The sequence below is a fragment of the Mixophyes fleayi genome, chromosome 3, assembly GCF_038048845.1.
Source record: "Mixophyes fleayi isolate aMixFle1 chromosome 3, aMixFle1.hap1, whole genome shotgun sequence".
In the NCBI taxonomy this organism is placed as follows: domain Eukaryota; kingdom Metazoa; phylum Chordata; class Amphibia; order Anura; family Limnodynastidae; genus Mixophyes; species Mixophyes fleayi.
In genome coordinates, this window is record NC_134404.1 from 67,664,850 (window position 1) to 67,677,075 (window position 12,226).

The window sequence follows — 12,226 nt, forward strand, 5'->3', positions numbered from 1 at the left end:
TTTTACATTTTAAAAGGTGAACAGTGAACTTCGAAGGTAAAAGTGAACTGTGATATTCAAACTTTGAACACAATAGTTTTAACTATCCAAATTTTTTAAAAAATGTGTGAACCGTAAATGGGAGCATGGCCATAGTCTTCACATGAGTGAAATTTAAAATAATTTCGAACCAGTTCAAAATTTGTAACCATGTCTAGATTGGGCAGATCATGGGTTGGTCTGTAGGAGGAGCTTAATTTATTCCAAATTTTCTGTTTTGTGTATTGTGAGGTATGTGTTTATAAATTAATGTTAAATCTATGAACATTTTCTATATATGAGATCCACTTTATTAAAACTAAAACCACATGATGGTATTGGACGTATGCAGCATTTTGTGTAATAGAGTACAGCCAATCTGCCACCAATTTCAAAAGCACACGTATCTAGAGATCCATGCATTGATGAATTTCGGGAGTATGTAAAGCCTAAATACTTGCGTATAATATTGAACACAGTTTGCGCTCAGAATACGTGCATGATGAATCAGGCCCTTTGTGTGCAGCAGTACGTTCAACTTTGTGTCTGGTGTATCGCTGGCTCTTTATCTTTTTAGGATTGCACCTCTACCAGGTAGAAAAATTATGTCTGCCAATTGTGTGCATGAGGAAAGTTTGTAGTGATACAACGAGGGGGAATCCCGCACTGTGACTGTCATCTGCTGGACTCTCATTGGCTGAGCCCATTAAACTAACTTCAACATTCAATGAACATAAGTGTATATAACAGTATTAATGTTACTTAATATACTGGAGGAGAACGTGTAGAGAACATCACTTACTTTTCGTAAAGCTTCATGGCTTGAATCCTCACTCAAAGCATTGATATTTACAAAAGAGATCTAAAAAACAAAGCATGTTAAGAGTTAATATATATATTTTTTTACAAGGCATGTTATCAGCATGAAGCAGGTACTAGGATTACTAAATACATTGCATCACTTTGAACCTTTGATTTAGCTTATTGGAAATCCACACCAATCCGTCTCCGTACCACCTTCATGTTGCTGTGATTTATTTCCCCCAGGTCCACTTTCCCAATTTCTTGACAACTTTGTTGCCTGGCTCACTTATTTCTTATCCTCTGACCTAACTACTCTCATACTAGGTGAATTCAACATTCCCCATTGACAATCCCACTTATGTCCTCCTTTGTTCTCTGTGACAGGATGGACCACTTATGCCACCCTGTCTCTTGTTGTTGGGAACCAGCTGGGCTTACTTTGCCACCACTCCCTTTCACGCCCTCTAACTGCAGCAGGAGGGGCTTACAAATGCTGCCACCACTGGACTCCTTACCGACATCCAGTACCGGGTTTCTTCTGGGTAATTGACGCTGCTAGTGTACCCCGTTACTGGTGTACCTGGACTGGTACCCCTGACCTCTTCCTATAGATCAGGGTTGCTATGGATGGATCACCCCTGGCTTATCACAGTGGCCAGAGCTGTTGGGAAGCAGGCAGAGCTGTGATAACAGAAAGCTGGGTCCAAACCTCAGAACAGCCAGGAACGGATTAGAGTTGGGTCTAATCTGTAGGTCACAGGGATAGAGAAGATTCCAAGCAGGTCTTTGAAGCAAGTGATGTTTATTTGCTCACACTGGTTGAAGGTACCATTGAGCAGGTCAAATGAAACAAGAAGAAAAATTTCCAATACAAAACAGTACTTTTTTATAACGTTTTGGACACAGCCTCACAGGGCAAGCCAGCCCCCTAAGGTCTGAGCTATTTTAGTATCAGGATGCAATATCTTTACCCAAACATGGATTTACATGCAATGCAAAGCTAACAATATTTACACTTATCTGTGATACCCTAAAAGTTGCTGTGATTTCCTGCATCTTGTTTTAGACACAGAGGAAATCTAACAGCAAGTCTAATTAAACCTTCCTGTGCATCCAGGTGTGTTTGGACATCACATATCAAAGGGTCTAATTAACATGAGGTTAACATGGGTTCTTTCTTTAGACGGTTGCAGAATACACATTTCCTCCACTTGAAAATTCACAAAGAAAAGTTACAAAACACCAAACAAGTCATTTCCCTACACCAAAATACACAAAAGACTTCCTCAACAAATTCTTTTTGTATCAGATATATACCTCAGAAATAATGCATTTCCTCTAGCAAAGTTAAAAACAAAACAAATTACCTCCCCAGTCTCAGAAATAAAGACATTTCCTTTACAAAAATACACACACATTCAAAATTAAGTACATTTGCAATTATATAAATAAGCGCCCTGCGCTATTTCCTTTAAATACATTTATACCATAAGTTATTTATAACTGATCCAGTCACAGTCTCTCTCAGTGGACTTCACCCCTTACCCACTGTGATGGACCCTCCCTTGACCTTATATCCTCCTTCTTCTGCTACTTATTACTATTTGGAAAGTATCAATAATAATAATGCAGTAGTTATAGAGTGAGGCAGTTTTAATACATTGTTTATTTAAGATTGGGGATATGAGGTGGGTGGAGGATGCTGGGTCTGGCATGAGGATAAAATTGAACATGGCAAAAAGGCATCAGGGGTTAGAAGACTGGGTGGATTTTAGAGAAGAATGCACTACTCATACTAGTATACCCTCACATCTCTTTAACTCTCTGAGCCACACTCACTACTCTCGTCTCAGCTGTGCTCTTTTCCCATTAGAGTGTAAGCTCTCCCCACATTACATCTGCTTTTGTTTTGTCTCCTTTATACGTGACTGATGTATGTATGCCGTTTTCCCCACTGCCCGCTGCTGAGGAGCCCTGGGTCACCTTACAAATCAACAACAATAAAATTATAATCATATCAAATAAAAATATGCTCTTATGGACAATCGCTATCAGTTCTATATCAGCACACTATGTGTGGTGGTTAAGGATTGTCCTACCTGAGGCTACTTTTTCTGCTGGTACCTTGTGCATTCCTTGTACAACATAACTAAACCAAATGTCTCTTCCTGACACCCATATTTTAGGTTGAAGGCATATTTTAGAATTTAATCACATATGCAGTATTATGTGAATAGTTTGATATAAGGGTTTGATTTTTATATACTTGTAATTTTGTTACACCCTGGAATGCAGCCCATTTTGGAACAAATTAACACTACAGGATTAACCAAATCTATATTCTATTTGGAAACATTTTAGGAGGCCTTTGTTCACATATGTGAAAGAGATAAATGTGTATTACATACTGACAACATTCCTTTGATACATGTAGCTATAATTAAGCGAATATATAATATACATTCCTGGCAACAGGGAAGTATTATTTATGCATTATTGAAGTGAGATGGACTTTTAAAGAATTGTGGAAGCGCACATTGAATTCTGAATGTTCTTCTGAGTTCTATCAACCAGGAAAAGGTTTAATAGTACAGCACAATCTCCTCTACAGCATGGCAAAATATTTTTTGGTGGTTCAATAACATTTTAAGTTCCACTGAACTATTATGGACATTTTTACATACATATTTACTAATGTAACCAAATCTTATTTCCATTAAAGTATCTTAGAATATATCATTTATTTGTTACATATTGTAAAAATATTGCACTATAGTACAGACTGAATTATTTAATCACATTCTTGAGCCAAAATAAATTCTTCTCCTTTCATACATAACACTCTTTGTTGTGCACTGCAAGGCTGTCTGTGTCTCCTTATTACCACATAGTTTTTTTTATTCATCAGAGAATTATTCTGTTAGGATTTCTGTGTTTTGCACACGCTTCTAAAAGCACAGTAAGCTGGCTGTTTGGCTATTGTTTGAGATTGAACCCCTGACGCAAAATAATAGGAATCTGACTTAGCCTCAAAGCTTCATGTTCAATTGAGTAAGAAAAAGAATGACTGTATTTTAAGAAAAATGACAGCTACATGACATACAAAAAGGCACTGAATGAACACAAGGCTACATGACATAGGGGAGTCTAACAAGTGGAATTTGTAAAAAAATCAATAAAATATATATTTTTATATTATAAAATTATATTGTGGGGTATTTGAGCAGACAGCAAAAGAAACTGGTATATTTTGGTTATCACACACTGTAATTTATTATATACTTACACTGTATTATATGATGCAATACTGTAAGTCTTACAGTATATTATTATATAATGTACAGTGTTTTGTACACAGTTATACTGATCCAACAGAAAATATGACTAATTACCCTGTGTCTTAATAATAATTATGTCACTAAAATACTATAAGAAAAGACCATTCTATAAGCCGGAGGTTTTTAGGAGACACGCCATCCTCCACGCAAATGCATCCTTATCTTTTTTATTACAGAACTGTGTCACAATTTTCAGATGTTTTTACACTTTTGGATCTGTCTCTGTTTCTCTGGTAATATTTTTTTTTTTCATTATATGATCTACTCTAGCAAAAGTTATATAGTTTTTTTGGGACAGGTAGATCTATCTTTTAGTATCATTGTCAAATTCCATAAATGTTTTATTTGTTTTAATCAAACTTTTATATTAGCAAAATGTTGAGGAAGATGCCACAATTATTTCTATTATAATTTATAGGCTATATATATGTGAAGGAGGATGGGGGACACATATGACAATGGGAGAATGGTGAGGAAGCATATGTGACAAGGGATTAGTGTGGAGGGCATATTGGATTGATACTTTCCCCACTCTTCCTGCCATGTATGCTCTCCCATTACTCTACCCTTGTCACATATGCAGAAAGCCGTCCCTTCCCACGTCCAGCCTAATAGGTTCCAACCTGATGTGATGTCTGATGGAGGACTCTTCTTCACATCATTCTTCACATCATTCTTCACAACAGCTCCCAGCACTGCAGCTTCATGTGGGAAGGTCCTCTGTGCAGAGGGCCAGTGACTCCCACTGATGATGTCACATCATGGAGCAGCAATGTGCTGCCAAATGCAGCTCTGTCATTGCCTCCTCCACCAATCACCAAAGCAGAGTAAGAGCATTGGAGACCCACACTTGGATGGTCCCCATCCCCTTTGACACACAGCACCTCAGTCCTGAGATGAACATATCTGGGGAGTAAAAATAACAAAAAGCCCTGGGCCCCCATATTGCTCTGGGCCATCACCCCATTTGCCCCTATTATAATACACTGCTGCTGTTATCACCTTTGCTTATAGGAGTCTCAACTTGGCCAATAGGCCACCCAGTCTCACTCCAGTTTTCTTGAGACTGTGACAGTTGGCAGGTATGTACATGTTTCTCCAAAAGTAAAAGTCGCACTATCTACAGGAGTAGGAGGATTATGGAGTGTAAGAAAGTGGCATATAATCATTACTTATGTACTTTTATGAGTGGCGCTGGAGACCCGAGTGGGCCATACAAGCGCTTTGGATGCCTCCTCTGCAGGCAGAGAACTACATCTCCCAGCATGCAGTGGGGAGGATGAGCTTGTGAAGGAGCAGTTACAATTGACACAAAGACTCGGAGGGACAGACATCCTGAACGATTCTACTGCAGTCTGTCAGGGAGAAGAAAGCGGGAGCCTGAGAGAGAGGGATTAAAGAGAGAGAGAGAGAGAGAGAGACACCATGAGAGATTGGATAAGATTCACAATGAAGAGTGAGATACCTTACTGGACACTGAACTGAGAGGAGCCATCTTGGAAACAGATGCTGATCGATAAGTGGCGATAAGTCACCCATGTTTATTTACTGTTGACTTACTTGGACTGTGCATTGTGTTATTAGCCAGGTAGGGAACAGGTGGGGAGGCCTGAAGTATATTATATTCTATGCCTTGTGTTTGCTAACATTAAAGTGACTGTGATAGAACCACATACATATTTTTGTGGTTATTTGCTAGATATATTATTAGTGTGTGCCTGTTGTTCAGAGTAGGGCAACGGAGGGTTCCTTGGTCTCCCTCTGGGGTTACCACAGTCGAGACACTACCCAATGAAGGCCCTACGGTACCCAGACAGAGGTGGAGGCACTGCCCGACTCGGAATACAAGGTAAAGAACTCATTCGCAGACAGACACACAATCTGCTACATACACCCTAGATGGAAAAGGGGGTGTTACATATGTACAGTAAGTTAAAATTCATAAGATGGCAATTGTATACTAGCCTAATTGTTTTCATTAATGACTGATGAAAATGTCACAACATTTTTACTGACTGTAAGTAAATAAATAAAATACAGCCACTGGTTTTGTTCTCACCAGAGGGTTGGTCAACCCCTTACAGAAAGAGAGGTGTTTAGCTTCCTTTACCCTTTCTTGTGATTACCCTCTATATAGGGGGATGTTGCCATGCAGCATTTGATTACATTTGACACTGTTCTCTTCTGAACATATATTAGCAATAAGCACATTAAGTACAAAGTGATCACCCCAGCGATCTAAAGAGATGATTTGGGAGGTTGTCACCTATATGACTCAGACTCTTATGCTACAAATCTGAAATCACACTGGGTGAAGACTTTGTCACTAGTACTTTCACACTGTGCTTGCCAGTAAATTGCCTGCTTTTTGCTGGGTACTTTAATTCAAATGACAGCTCTAAGGATTCTTGAAAGTCATAAAAAGTTCAAACCATTGCATTCTGTTGAAGTCATAAATATAAGTGCTTCCATCAAGATATAAGGCAATTCATTTCAAATAGCAGCAATGGTAATTTATTTTGCAAATGAACATGCTCTTCAGTTTAGTAAACGTCTGCACTAAGAGATGGGCCATCTGCTGTTCTACCTAGAGTATCCATGTAATGTTGCAGTCTCTGTGAAAACTTCACTGGCATATGTTGGTATAAGTAATCCAGCGTGTATCATCGTGACCCTCACGCGTATTGCCTGATTACTCTTCGGATTGTTAGGCTGCTGGTCTGATAATAAACTTGCAGAACTTGCGGAAGAGGTCTTCACCTACAGCAGCCGCCTTTCCCATAGAGCTTTATGCGCTCGCAGGTACTCGGATGCCCCCGGGTCTTAACTCTAGATGTAGTGCAAGTTTATTAACAACACCGCAGCGGCAGGGCCGGAGGAGGCTGTAGAGATGGTAACGGATGGTCAGACATAAGCCAAGGTCAGAGGTCCGAAGCAAACAGAGTAGTTAAATAACACGCCAAAAGGTCAGGGTCACCAGCACGAAATCAGAGCCCAGAAACGGAGCAAAGGGTCACAACAGGAGGTCCAAAAGCAGAGGGGCAGAGTATCCACAGGAACACTGGGACAAACAGGAACAGGACAGGAGCAAGTCAGCAACAGACAGTATCCACGCTATAACTGGCAGGGAGGCTAAGCCCTCCCTGCCTTAAATACTTAAGACAGCCAATCAGGAGCAGAGAATGAAATGGCATAATAAGCCCCCCATGTGTGGCTTAATGAATGTAATTATTTGTTAATAGCCCGCATGTTTAGTAGAGGTCTTGGCGCACGCGCCAGGCTGCCCTGTGTTGCCGGGGCGCGAAAAACTGACAGCTCGGCGTCCGGCCGTTGCCCTAGCAACAGTTAGGCCGAGAACCGGAAGTGACATCCTGGCCGTCTCCATGACGACCGGGACGCCAGGAACAGAGGGAAGTGAGTCGCGGAGGTGCCCGGGGCCTCCGCGGATCGTAACAGGTATAAGCAAACATTTCGTCAATGGCAATGAATATTTCATTTTAAAATCTTTGGCGATTACGATTACACTACCGCCTCATGCCTCTCACATCTCCTCCACATACCTTTTCACACTGCTTCCACCTGCCTTCTCACACCGCCTCCACCTCCCTTCTCACACCCCTCCACATGCCTTCTCACACCGCCTCCACATGCCTTCTCACACCTCCTCCACCTGCCTTCTCACACTGCCTCCTCACACCTCCTCCACCTGCCTTCTCACACCCCTCCAAATGCCTTCTCACACCGCCTCCACATGCCTTCTCACACCTCCTCCACCTGCCTTCTCACACCTCCTCCACCTGCCTTCCCACACCCCTCCACATGCCTTCTCACACCGCCTCCACATGCCTTCTCACACCGCCTCCTCACACCTCCTTCACCTGCCTTCTCACACCCCTCCACATGCCTTCTCACACCGCCTCCACATGCCTTCTCACACCTCCTCCACATGCCTTCTCACACCGCCTCCACCTGCCTTCTCACACCGCCTCCTCACACCTCCTCCACCTGCCTTCTCACACCCCTCCACATGCCTTCTCACACCGCCTCCACATGCCTTCTCACACCTCCTCCACCTGCCTTCTCACACCTCCTCCACATGCCTTCTCACACCTCCTCCACCATCCTTCTCACACCTCCTCCACATGCCTTCTCACACCGCCTCCACATGCCTTCTCACACCGCCTCCACATGCCTTCTCACACCGCCTCCACCTGCCTTCTCACACCGCCTCCTCACACCTCCTCCACCTGCCTTCTCACACCCCTCCACATGCCTTCTCACACCACCTCCATATGCCTTCTCACACCTCCTCCACCTGCCTTCTCACACCGCCTCCACCTGCCTTCTCACACCTCCTCCACCTGCCTTCTCACACCCTCCACATACCTTCTCACACAGCCTCCACCTGCCTTCTCACACCGCCTCCACATGCCTTCTCGCACCGCCTCCACATGCCTTCTCACACCGCCTCCACATGCCTTCTCACACCGCTCCGCCTGCCTTCTCACACCGCCTCCACATGCCTTCTCACACCTCCTCCACCTGCCTTCTCAACCTGCCTCCACCTGCCTTCTCACACCCCTCCACATGCCTTCCCACACCGCCTCCATATGCCTTCTCACACCTCCTCCACCTGCCTTCTCACACCGCCTCCACATGCCTTCTCACACCGCCTCCACATGCCTTCTCACACCGCTCCGCCTGCCTTCTCACACCGCCTCCACCTGCCTTCTCACACCACCTCCACATGCCTTTCACACTGCTTCCACAAAAAATAGGTGTTTATTGTATAAAAAAGTTAGTGTCTCAATTAGAACAATGTATATTAAAATAATTTTAACCACAACCATTGCAAAAATTTTACTTAAAAAGAGGCATTTATTAAGCATCTTAGGGGTAGATTTACTAAAACTTCTAAAAAGAAAAAGTGGAAGTGTTGCCCATAGCAACCAATCAAATTCTAGCTATCATTCATCTTGTACATAGAATACAGCATATTAAAATAATTCACATAGCTGTTATATTTATTTGACTGAAAAATAGATGAGTTTATAAGACAGATAGTGACTATACCTAGTCAAATTATCATAAACTATATTAAACGAATGTGTATCGCTTCCACTGTATTTGACTGAAAATTAGGCTTTTATAAGAATTATATTCTGATAATATGAACTACACCTACTGCAATATTTATTGATGAATTAGGCCCATAATGCACATTAGACATGTATTGTGTGGGTGGCTGAACAGTGATAGTGCAGTGTATGGGTACATGGGCTTTATTTCAAGAACAAAAATAGTTTTCTTGGTTTTTTTTATGTATAAACTGTGCACAGTCATCATATATTGGGCCAATGAATATTTAGGAGAAGGGTTCTTGGATTATGTTCCCACAACAGTATTCAGATACAAATATAATCCCCGAATAGTTACTGTAATTGTGAAACTTGAATGTGTAGAGTAAATCTCAATAATACTCATTGTTGGATACGTTTTATAGATCTAAATTTGTTTTTCAGCTACAATTCAGTCTGCAGTATTGTGTGCATGCACTGGTAACATAGAGCTAATGTTCCTTTCATTTGTTCCCTGAGAACCTCATTGGACTGCTTGTACACGCAATTCACTTGACTGTGAACTTATCATTGTCAATTTAAAAAAATCCAAAACCGATGATTTTGTCATTATATGTATTGGAGATGTTTATGGCTCTTTGATAGGATGAGTTCTCTGTACAGCGCTGCGGAATCAGTGGCGCTATATAAATAAATGATGATGATGATTATATGTATTGGAGATGTTTATGGCTCTTTGATAGGATGTATGTGATTAAGAAACGGTCAACCATGAAATTTTTGCTTATGGCAGTGTGATTTTCTGAGATTTTATGAATTGTTCTTACTAAAATGTGCCCCAAAATTTCTTTATCCTCATCATCGTCAACACCTAACATGCAAATGTGCATATTGATTGTGGAATATCAATTTATCTTCTGAGGCATTCATAGAAGCTAAGCTTAGGGCATTTTCACAGTCTACAAAAAAACCTATGGGGACTGACTCCCTGACCAAAGATGCTGGGACTGCATAATAATAATAATAAATAGGCACGTACTTTAAAATGTGGTAATTGTCATGAGCTTGGTTAGACTGATGAAGACTTGCTGAGCAGCGGAACGCAGCTACACGGAGAGAGCAGACGACCATCCCCGGCACTTAGAGAAAGTGTGGGATGGTGCATGACAATAATCCTTTCAAAACCTTAATTTTTCAGGGATTTACTGAGACAAAAGCTTTGTTGATGTTTCATAAATATGGGCCTGATTCATTAAGGATCTTAACTTGAGACACTTCTTATTTCAGTCTCCTGGACAAAACCATGTTACAATGCAAGGGGTGCAAATTAGTATTCTGTTTTGCACATAAGTTAAATACTGACTGTTTTTTCATGTAGCACACAAATATCAACTTTGAATTTCAGTGTACAAATAAGCATCAAGTATTTCTGTGCTACATGAAAAAACAGTCAGTATTTAACTTATGTGCAAAACAGAAAACTAATTTACACCCCTTGCATTATAACATGGTTTTGTCCAGGAGACTGAAATAAGAAATTTCTCAAGTTAAGATCCTTAATGAATCAGGTCCTATGTCCCTATATTATACTAGTCTGATCCAGCATATTGTGTTATGTAGCTGATATAGAACAAGAATGGTCTTTTTATACTTTTGCTGTGACAAATATCAAATGGCAGCGCTGTGCAGAACAGTCAAGAGTCACTATAAAGACACTGTCAGACGTATCGTCTCTTGCAGAAGCAGGAAGAAAGTGTCGGGAAATGTCTTTATGGTATTTTTATAGGGTAGTGTTAATTTTATTATAGCTACATAGGTGCTATTGGTTTCTTTTGTAAACATCTCTTTGATTGGGCTACATTGGGTATTTTTATATTATTTGCTAGATTTTCTGCTGACCAGGCCCAATTCATGAATTGATCCAGTTTGACCGAATTTCAACTTTGGACAAATCAATTTGTTAACCCCTAACTGTAAGACTGTTAGGAGTATATTTACTAAACTGCAGGTTGGAAAAAGTGGAGATGTTATCTATAGCGACCAATCAGAAACTAGTTATCATTTATTTAGTACATTCTACAAAATGACAGCTAGACTCTGGTTGCTATAGGCAACATCTACACTTTTTCAAACCCTCAGTTTAGTAAATCTAGCCATTTGACTCTTACCTGCTGTCTGAATTACAGTGAACTGACCGCTGCTTTAATAAATCAGTTAATGGAAGAAATTGCATTAACTTTCCTTGTCTCATCCTTCCCATGGCGGCTTATGGCTCTGTAGACCAGTGTTGGGAACTGGCGGTGTGCCGAGCTTTCTCTTGCCCAGCCGGCTGCCTCTGATCTTATTAGAACGGGAGCAGCCGATTTCCGTGTCACATGATCTTCTCTGCACAGTGCAGGGAGGTCACACGGTATACTGGGTTTAGTATGCAGCCCTCCAGATACTTCTTGTTGCTCCTCACTGCTGTAGACCCTAAAAATAGAAGTAACTGATGTGCAAGGTCAGGTTTGGAAGGCAAAGTTTAAAAACCTCAAACTATAATTTTCAACTCGACGCTGTTACTTATCAGCTATTTTCTCTGCCCTTCCTGCCCCTCCTACACTTATATATAAGGATGGACACCAACCCTCCACTCCCCTTTCACACTGGTCCAGCGTAGCTTAATGTACATCCTCTTTTATATATAATTAATGTGCACACAAGCTCTATGGATGTTTTGTGATATTTTCTGTACTCACTATGAGCAGGATGAAATGCAGCATAAACTATTTTTAGACACATCCTGCATTTACAGAGGTTGTATTTACCATCGTGATCAAAGATTTCCACAATGCAACTGGCTGCACTAAAGCTAAAATTCTATTGTCCTATGTAATGTGTACAAGGCCTTAGTCTCAGAACTGCATTTGCTGATGCTGAACTTTTGACTTGCGTATAAAGGATAATCAAAACTGAAACAGTTGGACGAAACACCTATCTCTCTATTAT

The 12,226-nt window shown here is 41.1% G+C and overlaps 1 protein-coding gene across 4 annotated transcripts in view; it reads right to left on the minus strand.

Moving 5' to 3' along the window:
• Positions 1-12,226, minus strand: part of SPHKAP (SPHK1 interactor, AKAP domain containing) — a 184,020-nt gene that overhangs the window by 32,908 nt on the left and 138,886 nt on the right. For all 4 annotated transcript variants that reach the window (XM_075201668.1, XM_075201667.1, XM_075201669.1 and 1 more), the window contains one exon: positions 821-880. In XM_075201668.1, coding sequence (XP_075057769.1) covers positions 821-880 — 60 coding nt within the window. The remainder of the gene's footprint in view (positions 1-820; positions 881-12,226) is intronic.